The sequence below is a fragment of the Melanostigma gelatinosum genome (assembly GCF_949748355.1).
Source record: "Melanostigma gelatinosum genome assembly, chromosome: 9".
NCBI classification, from domain to species: domain Eukaryota; kingdom Metazoa; phylum Chordata; class Actinopteri; order Perciformes; family Zoarcidae; genus Melanostigma; species Melanostigma gelatinosum.
Window position 1 is genome coordinate 5,459,942 of NC_136642.1, and position 24,094 is coordinate 5,484,035.

At 43.3% G+C, this 24,094-nt stretch overlaps 3 protein-coding genes across 4 annotated transcripts in view; 1 reads left to right on the forward strand and 2 right to left on the reverse strand.

Annotated features, from left to right (window-relative positions):
- Positions 1-7,582, reverse strand: part of otud7b (OTU deubiquitinase 7B) — a gene marked incomplete at its 3' end in the record, with an annotated part of 28,328 nt that extends 20,746 nt beyond the window's left edge. The window contains exon 1 of the mRNA XM_079275987.1: positions 7,482-7,582. The remainder of the gene's footprint in view (positions 1-7,481) is intronic.
- A 474-nt stretch (positions 7,583-8,056) lies between these two features.
- Positions 8,057-12,478, reverse strand: rbm8a (RNA binding motif protein 8A). Of its 2 annotated transcripts, none has more exons than XM_079275154.1 (6): positions 12,365-12,478; positions 11,707-11,766; positions 11,520-11,597; positions 10,880-11,016; positions 8,804-8,940; positions 8,057-8,489 (listed from the first exon to the last, which is right to left on the reverse strand). In XM_079275154.1, the coding sequence occupies exons 1-6, from the start codon at positions 12,423-12,425 to the stop codon at positions 8,441-8,443; spliced, it is 522 nt and encodes a 173-aa protein (XP_079131280.1). In that variant the 5' UTR covers positions 12,426-12,478; the 3' UTR covers positions 8,057-8,440. The 2 variants fall into 2 exon arrangements, with proteins under 2 accessions (XP_079131280.1, XP_079131279.1); XM_079275153.1 differs by having other exon boundaries at positions 12,359-12,460.
- Positions 12,479-12,968: 490 nt separating this feature from the next.
- Positions 12,969-14,543, forward strand: bola1 (bolA family member 1). Its single transcript, XM_079275659.1, has 2 exons — positions 12,969-13,016; positions 13,895-14,543. The coding sequence occupies exon 2, from the start codon at positions 13,918-13,920 to the stop codon at positions 14,368-14,370; it is 453 nt and encodes a 150-aa protein (XP_079131785.1). The 5' UTR covers positions 12,969-13,016; positions 13,895-13,917; the 3' UTR covers positions 14,371-14,543.
- The last annotated feature ends 9,551 nt before the right edge of the window (positions 14,544-24,094 follow it).

Consider the following 24,094-nt stretch of genomic DNA (forward strand, 5'->3'; position numbering starts at 1 on the left):
AATGTGAAAACATCTCGTTCAAACTGTATACATTTCAAGTTTCTCGCCAAAACTAAAATTTGACAAGATTACATTTTAACAAATCATTACAATGTACTCAATTTTACTGAATGGAGCTTGAACGTCAGCAATGCAACTCGGTGGAATCGCCGTTTACGGCAGTTAGCCGAGCAGTCCTGTGCTGCTAACAGATAACTTTAACTAGTGCTCCACGTGCCGATTCCAATGCAAATTTGTTGTTCAGAATGTAGCGTTATCAGGGGGCACAAAGATAGGGCGCACAATGGTGTTTAGTTTGCATATGTCGAGTACCGATCGAGCCGGATGTATGGATCGGGTAGCAAAGTGACACGTGTTGTTCCTGAGTGGGGTAAAGAGCTGATCATCAATATGATAACGTGATACGTTATCGATGCATAAGCCCGTGCACTGGCCGATACTCGATCCGGCCGTTTAGGCTGTATCGGACGCATTTTGAATACTGGTATTTATTTACAATTTTACATCTTTATTGTCCGTGAGGACACGGCCCCTTAGATTGCTGGCCCCGAGTGTCTATGCATCCAAACCAGAGACATGACAACTGTGTAAGCACAACTGCAGAACCATCGCATACAGAGAATAACCACCTAATCTCTGAGTTGCTAGAATTAGAGCAACCTCCTGTTTGAGATGGTCTAAAAATGATCTGCTCATAATCACAGTTTAAACATAGAAACACTGCACTGTGCAGAGTTCACAAAGGACCAACATTAGACTGCTGTCGGATTTAAAGCGCCCAATGCCTCCACTAAAGGTGATCATATATCGATGGCATCATGTGCTTTGACAGCATGACAGCAGAGAGGCTGAACACAACAGACAGCAAATAGAGTTAGGGCGGGCTCCCGTTTACAGTACAGACAGGACGTGCTCGTGAGGTTCCAGACGATGTAAACAACGCTGTCGCTTATCAGGTGACACGGCGTAAATTTGGATCAGGAAATGGGACATGACTTCAGACAAACCCGAGTCAGTGGAAGACGTTAGAGTGCTTCAAAGAAGTTCAGCCCAGTGTGGACTTATGTTCAGTGGACAGCAGTATCAGCTTCTGAGCACAAGTGTTTATCAAAGTGTCTGAGCGCTGACGTCAGGGTGTAGCAGAGGGTTCACTTAGTTCCCCAAAGTTCGCCGCAATGCTGCACAGCATGCCAAAGCCTCGGAGGACAAACTCTAATTTTAAAACCTGTTCGGAATTCAATTTATGGACAAAACTTTATCAAACGGTCAGAGGTCTACTTCCCCATATGGATACAGTAGAAGCAACTTTGTGGTTAACAAATAAACACACAGAACAGGAAGTGTCTCATTGGAGAGCAGCTTGTGATTTATGGTCAATCGTCCCTATGAGTCAGGATTAAGATAGATTTAATATTACAATATTACAATATGTACTCGCTTTATCATTTTCACAGAGACATCTCAGTTTACACAATTTAAAAAGTAAATGACTGACAACATTTAAAGGTTTTCTCCAAATCTGTCTTGTATGCAGTCTTTTAAATAAAAAACAGCCTACACGAGTTGCAGTTCTTGTAAAACGCCACGAGTAGTGGTCGGACTGGAGTTTAACGTGGTACAGTGTCATTTTGAATATGCAGAGCAAATATCGTGACAGTCATTGTGATTAGAATTTGTTCCATATCCTGCTGTAAGCCCCGGCTTTATTTCCCCTTCCTTTCTGTCCGTCTGCTGTGACGGTTTATTAGGAAGTCTATTAAAGCCGGCCTCAGACGTTGCTGGTCTGTGCCCGGGGCCCAGTAACCACCACTCAAGGAGCACTAATTAACAGCCGCACGAGGGAGGCTGCTGTGGAGAGGGCTATCGGGGACTATGAGTGGCATTCCACACAGAGACAACATTACACACAGTGTCGGTGCGGCCGACACGTGAAACAGCCGAAAATGTAATGAGAGCATTTGATCGTCCAAATGAGGGAAGTGGAAGCTAATCTGCTATCACTGCATTTCTTTTGCAGAGGTGTGCACAAAAAGAAAACAGCGTGACTGCTGCAAAGATCGTCCTGTGCAGAGGGCTGCTCTGCCTCTGAAGGGAGACGGATAAACTGCTGCGCTCGGTAAACATTATGTGTTGGTTTCAGCATTCGAGAAGGCTGCCAAGCCAACACTCCAGACTGCGTGGGTGAGAAGTCCTCGTTCAGCCCCGGCGGCCTCTTTATCGATTTCTAGCCTTTGTGAAGAAACACAAGCCTCTGCATCCATCCGAGCGCTGCCCACCTACTTATTAACAACGGGTGAGGGAATTCAACCTTGAAATAACAAGTACGGAATGTGACTCTGCAGTGATAACCAAGATGATTAAACGAATCAAGAAGTGTTAATAGTGGTGATACTAAAAGGACTCCCAATAGGGCCGTGCATATCAGAATGTACAGCGTCGCCTTGAAGGGAAAACAACTGCAGGTTCTACAACCAAACGTCTTCAGTTTAGATTTGGAAAACCTTTCTCCACAGACAAGCATCCGTATCTTATCCTTAACCTACGAATTCAAACATGTTGCGATGCAATTTATCAACCTGAGACGCCAGATGGTTCGTTCCACAGAACCATCTGAGAAGGAGTCATTGGAAACAGTTTGGGAAAGGGGATTGGATGAACCATCTGTCAATCAAACTTTTGAAGAGCCAGTCGGGAGGAGACCAAGAAATAAAAATAAAAACATTTGAAATTGAGAAAAAAAGTTGTTTTCTGCTCTTATTTCAATGTAGTAATACTTTCCAGTTCTGATATAACTGACTCTATCGCAGCATCTGTGCCAACCTCTCCGGGAGCCGCCATTGTTGTCGTCACTTACACCTAAACCCCGCCCACAGCGGCCAGTGGCTCCTCAAAGAGCACTCATTGGTCCGTAAGATGGATTTGCCGGTGATATCTATTGCTTACCTTGCACAGCTGCTGCGCAAGGTAAGCAATTTATATCAAAAACACACAACAAAAGAAATGAATCCTGGTAGTTTGTCGATGTTGGGCAGGCCAGCTTTATACAACAGAAAGACACAAAGGATCTATCGTGGAGAAATGACCTCTCACAATGTTCTTAGGTACATTCATAAATCAAACGATACCCGGGCAACAAATGTCTCCGGGTTGTCAATGATGCCGAAATATCCTTTGCTTTGCTTAGTGTACAAACAATGAGCTTATTATCACATAGTTAACATTTAGAAGCCAGATTTGCATATTAACCCTCGAGGAGTATAAGACATTTCCGAGGCACTAACCGAAGAACCTGCGGCTGTGCTGCTTTATAATGAACTTAAAATGTATTCCACTCCTGCAAAAACAAAATAAGGCGCCTGTAAGAGAGCCAGTAGCCTGGAAAAAAAGCTTTAATATGAACACACAAAATGGAGCCACGGCTCGCATCTCCACACCGATTCAAATGTTCACGATGTCCCCCTGCTAAAGTCAGCCTGAATGTGAAGCCAACCAAACCCAGCTAGGTCTTAAGCCAGCGGCTAAACAGGCACCAGCCTCTGCCGGCGGGCAGCACCAACGCTCATGTGAATCCCCACGTGGTGCAGGCCGGGCCCAGTACGCAGCAGGGCCACCTCACCTCACGTCACGCATGATGTCATCGTGGGTGACAGGCGCCACATCAGGGCCGGGGGGTGATGATTGCTTCCATTCTGCACAGGAAGCTACAAGCCTCACAATTCACCTGCTATGAGTCTAATGCTCTGAAACAAACATTACCCAGTAAACAAGTGTTGACATACTTTGTGGCCATGGCTGGTGACTTCATCAGCAGACACTTAAAAAGCTAATCTAACCTTCCCGTGGAGCCTCGGTTGGTTTTCAAATCCACCAGCAGCTATCAGTTGTTTTCTAAAGCCTCCCCTACTTCATTAACTTTATTACAACCGTGGGTCATATTAAGTAGGATTCAATTCATTTGTCAGCTATAAGAGAGGTTTTGCAGACAGCACATTGACACACAAATTAAATAAATAAAGCAACTTGTCACAAACTGACAGATGGGCAGCAGCAGTCACAAGCAGGGATGTGACACACACAACAGACAATGAAAAATACTGCGTGCTGGCATGAAACGTGAAATGCTAAACCGTTTGCGGCCCCGTTTGCTATGGTATGTCGTTCACGTTAATTAAAAATGTAAGTCCTTTTTAAAATGAAATATTGATGTATTCAAACAGCTGTATGTGCGTGCCTAAATTTCCCACCGGACAGATAAAACAGTGAGGTTTTGTCAGGTGGCGAGTCTAATCATCAACATCAGCCTGCACTGCATGTAGAGGAGGAAGAGATGAAGAGGGAGTAGAGAGTAACTGATACAGCGAGCTCTCGTTACCACAGCATCTCTTGTGGGAGTGCTGTCTCACGCTACATGTGATTACGGCTGCTCAGCTGGTACCATAAGGCCACATCTTTCCTCGCTCCACCCTACGTTACGGTCACTTCTACGATGATAACGACTGAACGATCCAGCCTACGTGCAATCCCGAAGCATTCAGTGTGGGCGTACTATCCACGACATGTTGATCAAAGTGGAGCAGCTGCAGGCACCACAGGTAGACGCCTTCAGTTCTGGGTCTCTCCACCCTGACAGAAGCAGCCCTGGGCCCTGGCTGGCTGCTGTGTCACAAGACTGGCAGGCAACCAGCCATGCTGGGGAGGGTTGGGCTCCAAAGAGTTTTATGAGTTGCTGTCTGGACACAGAGGCCTCGAGGAGACAAGCCACCTATTGATCCCTGTGGCACTCTGGGGATGGAGGCAGTTTCCCCTTTCGTATCACTGTTCCTCCTATCAACCGTTCTTCATCTTGTCAATAACATAAGCAGCTCAGTGTCCTAAAAGAAGGATCGGGGCTGAGATTTGATGCCTGCTCTAGGCTGAGAGCATGCACCGCTGCAAAACTCAGTGGAACATGTTCACTTGACACAAACGTCATGCGTTTGTCCCACTAACCTGAAGAAGCACTCGTCTACTTGCTTATTAATCTGACCGTGCTTGAGAGATCCCATGGGAATACCCCCATGGCCGAATGGGCCCGGCTCTGAAAACAGACACTGGATCTCTGGCGCACGCCCACCCCACACACACACACACACACACACACACACACACAGTGAGCAGCTGTTTGGGGGAGCCCGGCGAGAGACTAATTTAAATTGTCATGCCCTCTGAAGCAGCACAGTCACCCTGTGAAACACTATATACACACACACGCACACACACACGCACACAACAGCCACAGCCATCCAGCACATTAACGGTTAACAAGATCCATGAAGATATTACGGATACGAGAGAGAGTTAAGATAGTAACACAAAACCTGAGAGAGAGAAGCGCTATTCCAGATGAAACATGTTTACCAAGTTTAACCTACTTTCTAGTCTGTGTATAACCTCACTGCTCTACAATCATATCACTTTGCTATGAGTCACATCAGAACGGTGTGTCAATAACCACATTGCCACCAGGTCGAGCAACTTTGCCACATCAAGACGTTGGCTCAAAGACTACATATTAATATGGCCATTAAAGGTAACAGAAAACATTTGACCATTCTCACCACTCATCTCATCTGTATCATTTTCACTCTACTGTGAAATGCTGACCGCAGCTTATTTGAATAGTGTTGGAGATCTCTGTGTGATAAGCTGCAAAATGCAAAGCCACATATTTCCATTTGGGTCAACAAGATGTAAATGTTGCTGTTTTTAAGACAGCTAAAGTGCAACAAAGGGCTTTTAAAGACGCTGCCTTGTTATGCGTCGCTGGCTGCAGGTTGTGAATGGATTTATCTACTGGCTGGTTTTGTGCACTGACCGATAAAGCCATTCAAGCATTCACAAAACGGTTCCAGTCTTCTCCATCGCGTTACTTACAAAGCAGATAAATGGTGGTTTTGCTGTGTTTACCACTAATATGTTTCCTTTTACACCTAGTCAGTTTGGAATGGGAATTGCAACAGGAGGATGCTGAACCCTACTTAAAATACGTGCCCGAGGTGATCTCTGTCATCAATATGTTCCTGGAAGTGCTGAGGACTTGCATAATGAAGGCCGACAGAGCCACCTTCACCTCATCTTCCTCATCTTCTAGCCACAGTGCATGGTGGACCTGTACAACTACACAATAATGCATGCAACACATGGGCTGCTTATCTGCATATTTACTAACATTGAGTTGGGAGGTCACGCTAGCTTTTCATCACTGCTACTGATCAACAGTCTTCTTTGCAACTGACAGGCAGTTTGTTTGTGTGTGTGTGCCGCATTTCAAACACAGCAGTAAGAAAGGAATGAGTTCACGTGGGAGGACTGGATGCATTTCATCTTCCCTACAACATAACACCCAGCTTATCAACCTTGTATGTGGGGTTTCCTACTCAGGTTATGGCTTTTTTTAGCAACATAAACAGTCCCTGTGAGGAACTTGTACCTATGTCCTACTTTTCTTGCCTGTCCTGGTGTCGAAACAAAAGAGGCCACACAGAAAGACCTGAATAATTCAGGGTAAGTGTAACCCTAACCCTCTCACATCGCGAGGATGTGGGGAAATACACTATAACCTAAGTTCTAGTTTCTTTAAAAAAAGAAAAAAAAAAGAGCACGGAGCACTGAACCGAATGAACCAGCAGTTAGTCACACATATCTGGTAGCAGCGTTTTGAGAAGAAATGATCTCGCGCTAGCCACTTAACGTTAGCTTCATGACACGAGTCTTTTTTTTGGGTTACACGTTAGGAATTGCCAGTTCGTGAAAAAGGACTTTACTCCACAATTCCCCCCCCCCCCCAAATTAATAAGTAAATGTCACGTTACGCATGCACCTTAAACGAGGCTCGGATAATCGCAATCGTGACTGTGAGCTATTAGAAAGCTAGCTGTGACAATTTAAGTGAATTATTCATGCAAAAACGTAAACTGATAAAAAGCTGTAATACAGAACTGATCTCCCGTTCAGCAAAACTTTAAAAAGAATAAACGTGCACGCAGCTATAAACGTAAGTTGACAGCTTAAAAAGAAACGCTAACGTGTTCAGCGACCACTTCTGCTCGTCAATCTGCTCAGTGTCCAGATATAATAGATGCACATCAATGCTACCGTCTTAAAATTATGAATCTGAGCCTGCCATTACGGCTACGACTGATCTTTGACAGAAAATATCAAAGAACAATAGTAATACACATCCTTACATAAACGCATTTGAGGCGTTCAAACGCATGGGGTTCGTGCACGGTTTACACTCAAGATATTAACTTTAATTTCACGTATTAGTCGGTTACATCAAACTGCCGTACGTGTGCATGAATTATCATTGCAAAGGAGTGTTTATTTTTCCGTAGACTGAACGTAACATTTGGCTATAGCAAGTGGCTACTACAAGCCTGGCTAATCAGCAGCTAACGGTAGCTAACGCTAGTAGCCAGAGTATCTCTTTACAAGCTTACCTTCCACGGCCTCGCAGAGGATTTTGTCATCGACCCATTTAGTTTCCCGGGAAGTACCAACTTCTGAATACCGTACACGTTTCCGGGACAAACAATTCCTAACTTTTTACCATCTTCATTAGTGGAACAACGCGTACAAATCCCAAACAGGACCACCACCACCGACAAAGTAATTTCTACACCACTTACAACAACAACGTCAGCCGAAGAATTTGAACCCGCCCCCCCCGAAGAAGATCCATCCAATCAGAGAGAAGAGTCGATTTCATTGACATTTTTAAGAACCAATGGGCATACCCGGGGTCTTTGACTGATGTTCCCCCAATAGAGTAAACACCAAATGAGAGGGACAGAGTGTAAAGCATTCGCTTGCCAATTGGCTGCAGAAAAAAATAACGGGCTAGTGGGTTTTGTCCAAGTAGCCTATGAGTGTGGCACTCACAGCCCAGAGTGACAGGTGCTTTGGAGTTGATGAAATAGCCCGGGTGGCACCATTGCATGGGTGAGGTCATCTAGCATGACGTAAACGCTACGTCATCAGCACGGCTAAATAAAAACACAACAGTGCACACAAGTACCTTTTAAAAAGTTTAATTTCCCCCCAAAGTATTATAAAACAAAGCAAAATGCACGCACCATTGAGAAAACAAACAACATTTGTAAGGGAATCATAACCATGTTGGTGTTGAAAGTAAATCACTGGATGGATATCTTTCTGTTGCACTTTAAAGCAGCATAAGCAATTTACAATAAACAGAAAATGCTGCTGTTAGGCCAATTGATTCTTGTTATTCAAGCTTTCAAAAACAACTTGTCCCAATACTTTAACATGCACAACTAGATGGCAAACAAGTCAAAAATATTGTACAAAAATGTGTTTCTTATGAGAAGATGAGAGGATTATGAATTGCCTGACAAAAGTGACAGACACCCCCTCAAGCCAATGACAACTACTGTACTCAACGCCGCCTCCTGTCCGGGCTTCTGCTGCGTCTCCGTCCGCCAGTCCTGTGAAAAAACACAGCTCTGTTATTGAATAATTATATTAAGTGGTGTGTTCTACCATAAAAAAAACATTACATAAAATGATTTAGATCACACATCCCTTATCTAGACAGCTTAGAAAGCTACATTTTCAACTTTGCAACCACCATGAGCTGGGCAATATACTCTAACTTGTTGAAATTAGCAGTATATTTAAAAAATGAAATGTAAGTGTAAGTGTAAATGTAAGAGTTAAGAAGTGCAACATGTAAAATGTTGACAGCACTCCCGTTACCGGGAAGTTACCGTTTCCGTAGCCAAACACACAGCACCCTCACCTCCTCTTGTTCTTGGGGGGCCCTCTGACAAATCCCCAGTCAACACTGATAGGCTGACCCATCATGTCCTGAGCATTGAGCCCCTCCATGGCTGCCTGGGCCTCTTTGTAGGTCTCATACTCCACCAGTGCATATCCCTGGGAACAGTCATCAGGACAGCATGGGAGTTATTAGACATTCATGGCATCCCTGCTTGGGAATTTGGAAGCATTTTACAATTAAAATGTACAACACATCCGAAAACAGGTCTCCTGATCACTAAGTGTTACACGCTTTGGGCTGATTATCAGAATGGCCCTGCAGAAACAAGCGTGGGATCACTGGGGAAACAAAAGCTCAGCTACCAACGAGACATGTTACGTCTCTAAAACATTTAAATATTCAAACAGCATGTGATGGAGATTCTCTGTACTCACTGAAATGGGATGTTTCGGGGGCAAATATACTTTGTTCTTATTTCATATTTAAAACAATGCTGCCACCTTGTGGCGTGGAGGAAAGTTGAAGAGTGCTGTGCTGAACAGCAATAAAACAACTGGGTAAATATGTCGACTTCTGATCACTTCAATTTGGTCTTTCTTGACATGTCTGTATCGTTTCCAGATTTACCATGTGCTAAAATGAGACTTCTAGTTTTATAAAATACGACAAATGTAATTTGTTTACAGACCGCCATTAGCAAGAAGCAGTGACAACATGGTTTATTTATATAGATAAACAAATATCTGCTTGACAAAGTAGGAGTCTGGTTTTCTAAACACAACAAATGAAGACCGAGTCAGGAAAAATAAAACATTTATGAATGTAAAGAAATTCCATCATCTAATAGGATATAAACTGCTTGAATTCCCCTCCATTTGAATTTTTTTTACATCTTCGTAACAATTGGTGTGATTCAGGAAATCTAGAGCAGTTGTTACATTCTCTGAGTCAACATGACATTTGGAGATTCTGTCACAGCCTGTTTAGACTTTGTTTTAAAATCTGTCTTCGGCCATCTGATCACTAGTAGACAGCGCTGAATACAAATGTAAACGACAAACGAGAAGCATTGTGATCCCATCACTCAAACCACCATTTGACCTCGTTTCTTTTGTAGTGTAAATGCTAATGCCCCCAAACGAGCACACAAGAGGAAAACACCCCATCAGAGCCACAACTCTCCTTTTTCTCATATCTTGTACGCTGCTTTGACCACAAAATATTTTTAAAAATCCACACAGAAATATTAGGAGTGCGTGAAGCATTTCAGTTTGTCTGGAACACACTAAGGAGTAGACCCCCCCCCCTGTCTTGTTCTGTCTTTTTCTTCAGTCTAGGCACGGGAAGTGCTTTTGCTGCATTAAAAACAACGCTTTTAGTGGAGATGGACCTATTTTCTTGGACAATTCTAATTTCGATTTTTTAGGATTCAGATTTTCTTTTTAAGAACTGTAATGGGCAGCACAAACAAACATTTGTGTAACTTTTCTTTGATGGAAAACTCAATTGTATGTTCATGCATAGAGAAGAATCAGGGGAAATATTATTCATACTGTGTATGTAGACCCATTATAGAGCGTCAACTACGTTTTATCTATTACTATGTATATATTTATACAAAACTATTTATGAATCAGTAGTTACAAGAACGTAAACTGTTTGTAATTATTAACTCCTGCAGCGAGCGCATCCTCCTCCCTGTGCACAGCGCAAGAGAAGACCCATCGCAAACAGCTGCAGGGCACTCTTGAAAAAAAAAAAATGTATCAAAGCTAGCCACCAAAATGTAATCAAACAATCTTAAAATATATTAACTATCGGGGTGGCCATCATATTTTTATTCTATTTTCATGAAGCTCATTTAAGAACTGCACACAGGTCAACATCTAAGTGAACCGTCCATCAGATTGTTTGAAAAACAAGGTAATGTGTTCTATAAATAGCCGATTATATTGTACTAGTAAAAGATAACATTAGTGACTTATTAAAGCAAGCAGGCGGCCTACAGGTTGAGTCAATAAATAACACAAAATTAACAGTAACAGGTGTCCATCAACTCAATGTGAACACATCTTGCTTGGAAATCTGTCTCACCTTGAGGAAACCCGTTCTGCGGTCAAGGTTGAGATGCAGGTTCTTGATTTCTCCAAACTCTGAAAACTTGTCATGGATGTCTTCCTCTGTGGCCTCTTCATGTACACCGGTCACAAACAGGATCCAGCCCTCCACAGCTACACCGAGACAAAGACAAGAAGAGGTGTCAGGGGTCAAACTTTTAACGAGGTAAACTAATGACACGTAGAGGTGTGATCACTAAAACTCTCATTCCATGCAAAACGTAAAAATAAATACAGCTAGCTCTAACCGATATAAAGCCTACTTTGTGCCTCTTATTAAACTAAAATTGGAGAGCTGCGCTGTATTTCCCAAATCTAACTTGAGAACAATCAAAAACTCAAAAAAAGAAGTCTAGCTGGTTGTTCATTTTCACACATTTAATACATTATTGAGATAAAGAAGTTTTAAAAAACACAATAACAGGTGCCAACACAGATTTCAAACATAAGTTGTGTGATATGCTGTAGGATCAAGTAACCTAAATGTATAAACAAAAGAGAAGGTAGCAACTCGGTTAATCGCAGAGGCACTTCAGGTTGACTAATGTGAAGTTTAGACAGCCATTTGCATTGAATTTAAACTAAATTAGATTTCTAATACAAACTGCAACACTTACATCTCTGCGGGCCTGGCTCGTCCCCATCCTGCTCCACAGTATCATAGTCCTCTTTGATTCTGGACCTGGCTCCTTCCTCTGGAAACAGCAACACAGAGAAATATGAAACACTGCTGACTAGCTTAACTGTATTAAGAAGCTGCAGTAGGAGATCACATGAAACAAACTAAAACAGTTGGTAACTCACCGGAGCCAAAGCCTCGTCCTTTCCTCTTCTTGGCTTTCTCCTTCAACTTGTGGATGCTCTCTGAGGAAGAACAGTTGAATACATGAAAACCAATGCACACTACCAACGTTAACGTTACATACTTACGTTTGCAAGTTTCACAACAATCACACGTTATCACTTTTACTGGACTAAACTGTGGATGGGTTTTCTGCGGTCAACGCTGGGGTAATCAAAAAGCGACACTAAAATAGTGTTATATTATTAGTGCATCTTAACGGTACTTAGCTATTAGCTACCGTTATAGAACAGACTGAACTAGCGTGCTAACGGCGGCTAACAATACGCTACGTGTGTTATAGCTTCAAGTATGTAAACCACGCCCTGAATCCAGGGAAATACATAAAAAATAAACTTGTTTTGTAAAAGGGAGCTAACGTTAAAGAGTTTGCAACAACCACGAGCTACCTATCTTACAGAGCTTTGAATGAATCACTAGTGCGTTGTTAGCTTAGCTAGTAACACACATTAGCTTGTTAGCATTTCTCAGGCCTGCTACCACGCAGTAGCAGTAGTCACGGCTAATTTGAATGTAGACCTTCAAATCTACACATTGTTTGAACGCCTGAGTCGTGGGGCCCTTGCTATCTGTGGCTTTACGTATAAGTATTACCATCACCATCCTCATCCATAGGAAAGTCCTCTCCTCCCGCTTCATGAAGATCCAACACGTCCGCCATGATGCCAGTATGTGTCGTTGGTTTGAGTACGCGGCTGATCGACGCAACGTACGTACGAGAGCAGGTTGGCGGATGTTGCCGGCTTACTTCTTCTTCTCTGAATTTTATTAGCGCTTGGCAAACAACTCATATGCGCATTACCGCCACCAACTGGTATGGGGTGTGACCAGCCTTGGATGAAGTGAATTTAATTTTTACGAACTTGGACATCAAATTACTTTAGTTTTTTAATAATTTGATTTCATCATCCAACAATACATAAATATTGAACTGCAAAGTAGTAATGCGTTTTTGATCCCTTAATGTTTTTTGCATTAAATCATACTGGGATCTTTGCAGAAATGTATTGGATGTGGCACAGCCATACCGTGACAATTTTCCACCAGCCGCCACTGTTCACTTGTCATTTTCTATTCATTCTGATCCACTCTCTAATATCAGACAATGAAATGATTAAATATCCTATAGCTGCCAACGATGCTGCTTACAGGACCACAAAGTATTAAAAACTACACAACCCAGCGTGTGTGCTGTCACTTCCGGTGAGTGTTGCGTATGATACCAGCGACGCAACTTGACTTTACTTACAAGGTGAGTAGTTCACACAATTCTCTCTCACGTTTCAACTCTTCACGTTTGCGTCATGACTTGGTTAAGTGTATTCATAAACACAGACCGATACATTACCCTTTATAAACCTGTTAACAGACGCCATTACATTCTCAGTTTTCTTACATATTTGGGTGTGTATTGTGCTAAGCAGCTAATGCTAGCAAACGAGCAGTGAATTAGCTTACGTTTAGCTTTAATGGTTAGCCACCAAGCTATCAGCCAAACAGGCACATTACCGGCATTAAATGTCACAACGTATAAGGCACCATTGCAGTTACATATAACGTTAACCTGTACATTATATTTGAATACATTTCTGTCTTATATTATACGGTTCAGCTTTTGACATGGTCTCAATTATGTTTATTATGGAGGTCTTTAGTTAAAGGTGGTGGTGTCTTGGTCAATTTAGTCGTGTTACAATTAAACACACAATTTGACAGAACATTTCGTATTCAACCTTAGTTCCAACAATCAGCAGCTCTCAGATGAGACTTAAAAATGCAAAATAACAACGAGCAGAGAGCTGTGTTTAAACTCTGACCAGCAGGCTAATACAATAACACCGCAACAAGCTGATTCTCTTCTTAAGAGACTTTATTAGGTTTTAGATATTGGTACAGCAGGTGACCTGTGATTCAATAGGGATGCACGGATCCAGCTTTGTCTCTTCTAAATTCGTTTCCAGTTCTTTAACTCAGGGTATCTCCTGATAACAGGCAGTAAGCCGATACCAGTGCAGCGTTTTAATACACCCCAAAGCTTGTTATCTCATCAGTATGCCTACCACAACATGAATATCTTTCTGATCATTAAATATCATGTAACCTGTATTTCTACCCATCTGGCTTTCATAGGTGGTCTCCTGCCACAACCTCTGATGCTTCCCACTGTCCTCCGCTGTGTTCGGCCCATCTCTACCAGTCTTGCCTTAAGCCGGCCAATGGCCCACTTCAGACCACACATGGATCCAGACCAGAGCCGGCCCGTTGAGAGGTCTATAAGAACCAAACTGACCGACAAACTCAAGCCGGACCACTTAGAGGTCCACAATGAAAGCCACATGCATGCCGTGCCCCCGGGTTCTGAATCCCATTTCCGTGTCCTGGTCGTCAGCTCGCAGTTTGATGGTCTGCCGTTGATACAGCGCCACCGTCTGGTGAACGAGGCTTTGAAAGAAGAGTTGAGTCGCTGCGTTCATGCCCTGGCTATCCAGGCAAAGACTCCTGAGCAGTGGGGCAGTAACCCCTCCCTGGCTAAGAGTCCACCTTGCATGGGAGGCTCAAGGGGGGATCACACGGTGGAGGAGAAACTGAAGGCTGGGCGGGAGTGAAGGGTTGTGGACTATGAAGCTTTTGGACTGAACTGTGAAGAAGGCAGTGAATGCTTTAGGAGAGGTATAAAGATCAATGTCATTAATGTAATGGCAGTCAGGGTTCTGTTGCAGATGTCAATACAAAATGGGTTTATATGGTTATTCTATCATAATAAAACAAGAGTTGTAAACACTAAGTCAGCAATGTTTTTTTCGGGGTACATTTAGTGCAGTCAAACAAATGCTATAATAGCCCGTTTCACTACAGGTGGTCGCAGGTATTTTGCACTTCTTAATTCAATACAGAGGAAATCATGTGAGGACCTTCCAGATCAGTGCTGCTGCTCACAGCTCTGTCTCAATGATTTCAGATTGATGGCATATCGTCATATTATTGTCTGAGCAGTAATAGCATTGTTGTCTCATCCCTCTCACAGAGGTGAAGATTTGATGGTTAAGAATGCATTTCTGCTAGTGAATTCAAATTAAGTTTTCTTTAAAAAGAAAAAAAAAAAAATTTCTGCAAGTCATAATTGAAAGTTTATATAATAATAACCAGGGAGGAATTTATTACACATGAACTCTTTAGAGACGTTGTTTTCCAGTCTATATAAATACAATACTCTCATGCCAATATGTAACTTGAAATATTGATCGCTGATGATTCGCTGTCTTCAGGATCTTTATCTGGAGTGACCGCCAACTCTACAGTATAGTCATGTGAGTATTAAGACAGACTGATACACATCTGAACCTTTCTTTTTAACCCCTTCAAGATTTAATACAACAGCAATATTTGTTGTGCTCAAAGCAAAGGGATTACTTACGAAGGGTGCCATGAATGCAAACACATTTTAAGCCTTCAATGCATTTAATTTAAAAACATAAATGAGACGGAGTCATCTGGTACATTTCTGATTTGGTGTCGGTAAGCCTTGTATGCCTTCCACCCTGTTGGTCAAATGTTTTGAATATAATCTTTTGTAGACATCCTTCTATAAGGCCCAAATAATCACTTAACCTCATTATAATGATGTATAATAGTTTGGGGACAAACAGTTATATCAAAACCCTCTCAAATAACAAATAACTATCGTATCATAAGACATTATTTCAACAAGTTGTGCCAAAACTTCTTTTTCTGATGTTTGACAGGGACCATTGCTTAAAGTAGTGGACATATGAAATGGTTGGGAGGATAATGTCAGTACTGCTGGTTCACCACATGAGTGCAGTATGCGAACAAATTACAGAGAGTTGGCTGATGAATACAAGATGTCTTCATTATTCAACTAGAAGTCAAATTTCCTCATGGTTGTACATGTAGTCTTAATAAAAACACAATCTACTGATAAAGTATTGCAAGTAATCTCAGGACTACTGAGCGAGAACCACCCAATACATTTGATAAACTCAACATCTAAATCAAATGTTTTAATTTACATAAAAAGCATTTCTTTAAACAGTGGCTCAATTATAATGCTTGGGTCACCATTATTATAGCTTTTCAGTAATTGGCTGTACAAAGTAGAGTGTTCGGCAGTTTGTTCTCAGAATGACGCACTCTTTACTGCATGTGTGTGTGGGTGGGCGTCTATTTGTGTCTTGGGGTTGTTTGTGTCACCGTGAAGGTCTTCTCGTCCTCCCCTCAAACTCTGATGACGGCCAAAAATCACTCCTCAAGCCTGTGAGAGGGATGAGACAACAAATACACGTTAATAATCGTTGGTGGGAGTCTCAACAAACAACGATCCCTTACCCCAATTATCATTCATCTACAAGAATGATCTGCGCTTCAGGTCATTTTTTTAAAGAAACATGTCTAGATTTGAATGAGACGGCACCAAACGCACTCCGCAGAGTCAAAGCAATACTTGTAAGGCTTTGCTGCAAAAAGCTATTGAAAGTTATTTCGAGCTGATGAAGACAGGCCTTCAGTGGATGGAATGTGGTGTGACCTCGAGGTAACGCATGTAGCCTTCTACAATCATCCTCCGCCTGGAATTGACAGCCTGTCAGGCCTCACAAAAGGCCCCGGTGAGGAGGGTGAACAACTGGTGTCACATGGTTTGGAAAAAGGAAAACACTAACACAACCACTTTATGACCCCTGCTCGCCCATTAGAGCCAGGCCTAAGGGGGCAAGAAGCAAGGCCGGGGCTGTGGGGGAAAGCAATAAGCTGGGCTTGCACTGCCCCGGGACCCGCAGACTGTCTCTGCCGAGGACATTTACGTGTCACTATTCCAGGTGCTGTTGTGATGGAGAGGGAAAAGACGTCAAGGGTGATGAGGTGGAGTGCAGAGACTTGTCTTGCACTTAAAAGGTTGAGGCTGTTTTACATGTGTGAGTAGCACATCACCTTTTTAGTCTGTGGCAGTTATTCAGCAAAATAACAGGCTCGGTCAGGTGTTTGTGACTCGTTTGGGCCAGAGGTGGAATTGCGAGCGCTCTAATTGACTTTCTTTTTCCGTGCGCGTTTTTCGCTGTTTTTCTCGCATATTCTTAGGTAATCTACTACTTTTGGCATTAAAAAAAAGCAGCAGTTTGAGAGTAGCCTACAGCTGTGCAATTAAGGCGTAATCAGGAGGGGAGCCCACTTCAGTTTGTTTTTAACTTCATGGATCAGTCTCTGAGGAAACGTTCGCAGAGTGACGATCAGTACGACTTCATTAAAAGCCAAATCGGCAGTTTTTTCGTTTACCGTACTCTGTGTTGCCTTCAAAAAGGCTGTTGCCCCACTTGAGGAGCAATTTTCCACTTCAGTAACACTAATGTCAAGTAAGAGTACTTCTACATGTTAATAGAGTACTCTTTCCACCCTGTGGTATTGCTTGCGTATGCAGGAGATGTTGTGCACCACATCAAAGTCTATTTAGATGCTTTTGCTCAGTGTGATGAGAAGGAGTAGTTTCTACAGCAAAGCGTCCATTTATGAATCCATTTCTCATGAAAGTCATCAAATTAAAAAGCTAAATTAAATTGTATACATACACAAGCTGGTATGTGTACATTATTAACAATAATTGCTTTCCATAATAGGATGGCATGTTTATGAATGGTTTAAAATGTTCGTTCATTTATGCTGACCAGTGGTGGAGGAAGTACTCTGGTACTTTTACCAATACAACAATGTAGAAATACTCCATTACAAGCAAAGGTTCTGCATTCAAAATGTACATAAAAGTGTCATCGGCAAAAAAAAGATTAAAAGTACTCAACTTGCAGAAAACTGCCTCCTGTGAATTATTATTATTATATATTACAGTTTTAATGCTGAGGCATCAATGTGTGTGATCAGCATTTTGAATAGTATTCAGTAACATGAAATGGAAATGCACAAATATAGTAAAAGTACTTTACAGGACTTGAATAATTGTTGAAACGCGAATCAATGTCATTCCCACAAGGGGATGTACACAGCAGCGTGATATGATGAAATAGCTGTACAATATCATGAATAAGCTTGACTTACATTTACTTTTAATACATTTTTGTGGACACGTTGTATTTGTGTTGTCAACGTAATGGTTTGCATTCTATTGTGAGGAGTTGTGCACTGTATCAGCTCATTCAGAGCTAGTTTACAGTAGACCAGTGCACCACGCCTCCTCTACCATGTCCATACTGCAGTGTGTGATGGATCTGTCTCCGGTCCCAGGTCTGGCCCATATGGCCTGGAGGGCGCAGCAGGTCAGTGGGAACCCACCTTGGCAGCGCTGCCTCTGCGTCAGAGCCCCGGGACAGATGGTGCCAGGCTGGGCTGAGACCTCGGGCAGGGCAGGGTTCCCGCGATGAACAGCCTCTGATTTACGCTGCGGCTCCGGACCTCGGGCATGGGTGCGGGGGGGCTCCTTCTGCGCAGCTGACCCCTGCTGGTTGCGGGGTCATCCATCGGGAGGGAGAGGGAGGAGGTGGGGTGGGGTTCTCCGACAAATGGGTGTCTGAGAAAGGGTGGTTTGGTCCTCCCAGGGGACTGGCTTTATCCTCTGGCCGCCTGGTCGGCTGCAGGATCTGTGCAGTGTGTGTGGCAAGAGCCGCCTGTTAAACACATTCAATTTAAACACCCACTGTACAACAATCATTACTTTTGTTGTTTTCAATGCAAAAGCTGATTTGTCATTGAAGAAAACTGTCAAAAGACACATATTTGTCCCTGAAATATTGAAATAGTACAACAGTACATTTTGAAGCAAAACCATCAGTCCCAATTAGAGTTAATTATTCAGAGAATGTCTTTTAAAAGCTCCCAGGCTGGCCTGGTGATTCATCTTCAGCCTGGTTTTGTGTGTAAAAAACAGAGCTGAATTTAAGGTGATGGTAATAGACTATTAAGGCCTTTAATTGGGAAGGCCCCCCCTAAGCCAACTCTCTCTCACACCACACCGCCAACTCATGAAATCAGTGAATAGCCAGCTTTAAAGGGAAGGACAAAGGCAGAGATAGAGAGTAGACAATATCCTTGTGTGGGAGAATTAGTTACACTCCGTAGTCTAAGTATTCAAAGTGCACAGCGAAAAGAGGGGGGGTAGAGAGGGATTAAGAGAAAAGTCCACACAGGTGGGTTTCTAGGAGGGAGGAGGGGTCACATGACAGGACGTTACCTCGTTTGATAAACAACAGCCGGGGCCCACAGGAAGGAGGAAGGGAGTTATTTTATAGGCGGAATTAAGTGCTTCACCACATCAGGTATTCATTATGGTAAATCTCCCAGGTGTGCTGTACATGCAAGTAAAGTTACACATCTTAGGAGGTTGGATTTGGTGCAAAACAACTTGGACGGATATATTTGCTGTGGACAGTAAGGGTGGGAACTGGCAAGGACCTCACAAACTGATTCCAAATCAGTGAAGTGTATTTTTTTTGTGATTTGAAGCTTAGTTATATATATACAGAATCACAGGTCAGCGCCTGGTGGTCCGAGACTGTTGAGGCATGGAAAGGCTTCCCCACAATGAAAAAAAGTCAAAATGATGTGTAAATATTGCGTCTAAATTCAGATGCAACATCTGCATTTGAAGCTTGACAGATAACACAACTGTTTGATCAACTCTCTTTAACTTGTTTTTTTATTTTAAGTATTTGTTTTCACACTAGATATCAAGTGAAATAATTGAATCTGAATAGACATGAGACTGGGAATGATGGACTTACAGTCCGGTGATGTAAGACTTCTGAAATAGGTGATTTTAAAATGACATTCGGTATGTTTAAGTGTAAAAATGTATCAGTAACAAGACAGGTGGTTGTAATTCCTCACTTAACCTTTCAGGCATCTAATGAAGTAAAATGAGCGCTTAGGTCATGGAGTAAAACAGGAATGCCACCTTTCTCCTGGCTCACTCCGCTGGCAATTTAAAAGTTCTTGCTGCCTGTGATTTATTGTGTTTGTTTTTCGATCAACAACGAAGTGACTCTGTTTACGACTCCAAAAAAATCCCCTGATAAAAAGTGAATTGTCAAAGAAAGTAACATCTGTATCGCCACTGATGTGTGACGGCCTTTTTCTTGTTGATGCGTTTTTAGTTTTTTTTGTTCCTCCTGCGCGGGCGGCTCAGTCAATCACATGATCACAGCAGTAAGTCACGAGAGTTTCTCCTGGGGGCGTTGAGGCATAGGGCTGGTTAGGCTGGTTTTTGGGCCAGAGTGCACAGGCCAAGGCCTTAGCCCTAAGGCCTGCACACTCAGTTACTGACACGCATGCGGCTCCCCTTCCCTCCAGGGCACTAACCAGAGGAGTGTGCATGTCAAGACAGATGGGCCACAGATAAGGCTCTTTCAAGGCCTTCTCTGTGGCTTCCCGCTGTACCTTCTCTCAACCTTTGTCGCTCAACCCCTGTGATCTTCCCTCTCCTGCGCGCTAGCTTTGAACCTCTGCCTCATTTCTATTGCCCCCCCCCCCCCGTCTCCACTCGCTGTCAATCACATAATTTTTCTGTGCAAGCTGCGACCCAGTTTGGGCGCTTTGGTTAGTTACCCTTTGCCTTGAGAGGCTTTTCGCCTCATAAACTTCTTTTGACCGCTGATCAACTTGCATTCAATGTTTTTAAACAGCCCTCTCTTGGTATAATGATTCGCCCCCAAATCGTCCCTCAGCCTCCCCAGAGCTCCCAGTTGCTCATGGCTGAACCCTCACACATGACTTCTTCTGCCTCCCTTTTCCCTCCTTCTTTAGCGCTGCGTCTCAACGAGGATTACGTTCACTTAACCCCCTGGAGTACTCGACACCCTATATGATCATGTTTAAATCTCATGCACAGCCTGAAGCCATTATCATATCACCTTATTATGTTATTGCTTTCTCCCCTCGGGTATTGCTCAGTGCTGATGTTTTTAGTCGAAAAAGGTTTTAAGTTCTTCAAACACCGGCGTTCAGAATATTTTGCGGTATTTGAATGGCAGCCAGCGCACAGGAACATGCAGCAGACCCATGAAGCATATGACATTCACATGGCCGCTTTTATAGTCTCTGCAGAAAGACCCAGCCGCACTCATAAACCTCCACACCGACATGTTTACCATCGTAAAACCGAGGGGAGAGTTAACAGAGATTGAGCACATTTATGGCTGAGCTTCAAATATCATAAACAAAAGGAATTGATTAGCACCAGGTTTCCTCATGCGGGCAGTGGTGTCACTTTGCACCTGCTGAACCCTGGTTTTAGATGGCACACATAAATGTTTGTGTTAGTCATTATTTCTCAATTTGTGGGGACGATAGCGGCGGGACTCTTGGCGTGGCAATGTGTGTCTGCTGGTCCACCATTTTGGTCTATCGGATGGATTGATATGCAATTTGCTGCAGACGTTCATGGTTCCCAGAGAAATAATCCTGGGGATTTTCGTGAACCCCTGACTTTTCTTCTAGCTCCAACAGTTGAGGTTTTGAGGTGAATTGTAACTGTCGGATGGATTGTCATGAAATTTGATAGAAACATTCACGTTCCCCTCGGGGTGAATTGTAATCACTTTGATTTATTACAAAATATCTGCAAAAATAATGACATTCCCATTAGCATAATCTGCACTTTGTGCTCAGTGCTTATCAACTCATTTTAGCATGCTAACTAGTTGAAATCAGTCGGCAACCTCTAGGTCTGAAAAGGGAAGCCAATAATAACTTTATTTCTAACGAATATCATGGAGCGACTCCTCATCTCATAAGTCTGATTGTATAAAGTCGATGAGGAAATTACCCGACGTCTCACTTGATTTATTACCTCCGTAAACATAAGTCTATGGTTTCAAGTCTTCTTCAACACAGCATGATGTTCATTTAGTAAATTATGGTCTATGATTCAGGGCTACCTTGTGATAAACAGGCCGCTACCGCGGCGTTGTCCGGTCTAGGAGTCGTCCACGTCTTCTTCTTAGAACTTCAACCCTTTCACAATGTGTTTTCAGTCCATAAACAAAGTGTTGGTTGCCTAAGAATGTCTTATTTCGTGTTGGGTTGTACTTGGCGCCACCCTATCGTGTCACTCCTGGTTGTAAAGAAAAATAAAATGGAGACCGTCAAAATGCCGAACTAGAAGCTTCAAAACTGTAGTCCACAAACCAATGGGTGACTACATCCACTTCTTATATTCAGTCTGTGGTTGCAAGAGGGTAAACGTCGTCAACATTATACTCGCTAAACATCAGCATGTTAGAATTGTTATGAAGAGCACCATTGTGTTTTATTTCACTTTCAAACAGTCAGTTGCTGATACTCTCCTAACAACACGCAACACTTTTGTATTGATTGTATCCCATTCGCTTCGAAGAGGATGATTCCCTGATGCCACATATGTAGGGTGTCTTTGAATCCTATATTAACCCATAAGCGTTATTGCTGAAGCTGCAGTTTGGGTCAAAAGGGTCAGCTATACGCGAGGCCAGTAAACGCAGGGTTAATCGTGGCTCTTCCAGCTGTACCAGCCAGCTCAAAGGCGCTGCGGAGGCTCCACTCGGACTTCCACAAAACGTGATCTATTGTTCATCTGTCAGCAGCGCCGTGATATATTCTATCCTACACTCGTGGACAAAACATACCCCGGCGATTATACAAGCGGGGCCATTCGCCCTGCAACAACGCCAGGCCGGTGACTGTGGACACCAGGCAGCTTGACCCCGGGGTCTCGCACTTCTTTGTCTCCACTGACCTCTGTTTCTTTTACCCCCCCTCTGAACCTAAAACCTCTGTCCTTCCAACACCCCCCTCCTCTCCCTGCCGTCTTCTCCCACACACTCTTCACACACATACAAATAAAGAAATGGGCCCCCTTCAGTTTATTTTATTAGCACTTTGAAACCCAGGCCTTTTACAGAGGAGTAGAGAGAGAAAATAATCGGAAGGGGCTTTAATTAGGAGTGTTATTTGGGCTCAAATGAAACAACGGGGTCAGGGGGAGCAGGGGGAGCGCTGGGTCAATTGGGAGTGTGTGGGCTTTGATATGAAGACTTTGTCATCTTTGGGTTCAACCCTCAAATCTTCAGAATAGGACGCGGCTCAGGGTAACACTGAAGAGCTTACAGAGTGTCTTTAAGGGATGTGCACACTTTCTCTCATTTGTAGTGGCTGCAGCAATGCCTTTATGAATGCTGAGTGTGAATGAGTGAGTGAGTGAGTTGGGGATGTTGTTTACATCTGATTGCACGTTCAGGTGGTTTACATTGTATGTGCAGGAGGATGCATGCTTGCCACACAGAGCACCATGTGCAGCTCCAGCTTTGTGTCTGTGTATACATATGTGTTTGTTTAGTGCCAGGTGTGCCGTCCCCTTCCTTTGTGATCAGCTCAGCCGTGGATTGTGACATGGAAGCCCCTGCAATTTTCTTTACTCGGCTCTTTACCGGCTTCCGACTCAGTCATATCTCAGAGTACGATTCCCTTCTGTCCTCCTCCTCGTGTTCCCTCGCCTCCACTTCCCCTCTTCCTCTCCTCGCGTGTAGCCGCTCCCTTCGGCTTTCTCGCTGTTTACCAAACACTCCAATGGCCTCCTCCCTCCTCCCTCCTCCCTTCTCCTCCTCGCTCCCGCACATGCATGTCTTTGTTTGCGTTCATCTGAGTAGAAAATGGTTCCCAACTACCGGCGGGGCTGCAGTGTGAGACAGGAGGCCTTAAGTGGTGCTCGCCAGGGGGAGAAAAGAGGGGCTCTGGATGCCGCTGAGTGCCGCAGACGCTCCATCCACCTCCTCTGGGGCTGTAGAGGGGTGAGGGAGGGTGAGAAAGGAAGAGGGGGGGTGGGGGTTCCCAGAGCTTGGTACAAAGGGCGACTCATCGGTGAAGCTATTACAGCACGATTGCACTTTTTGCTGATTTACTGTAAATTTGTAACAAATTACTAGTTGATGATCGTGGACACTATAAACAGTCCTAATAATTCTGAGCGTTGAATTGTTCAACATACTGTACAGCTCTATGATTCAGTCCTTTATACATATAGATGTTTTTATCAGGAAAGTCATCTCCATATAAGTTGTGAATGTTGTAGACTTCCACACATGTGAAAACACACGAGAGATCCCGAGAGATTTGGATTAAAAAAACCAACAAAAGGATTGGAGAGTGCGGGCAATGCATTTCCCAGAATTCAGTGTGCGGTCTCAAACAATATTTGGCGCAAAGGGATTAAACCTTTATCTCTAAACTTTTGCATCAGTCACAGTCGGAGGCCACCGCTACAGATCTCTGCAGAGAGAGAAACCAACAGACAGATGTGCGAGACAGATGTGCATGTGTGTGTATGAGAGAGGAGAGAGA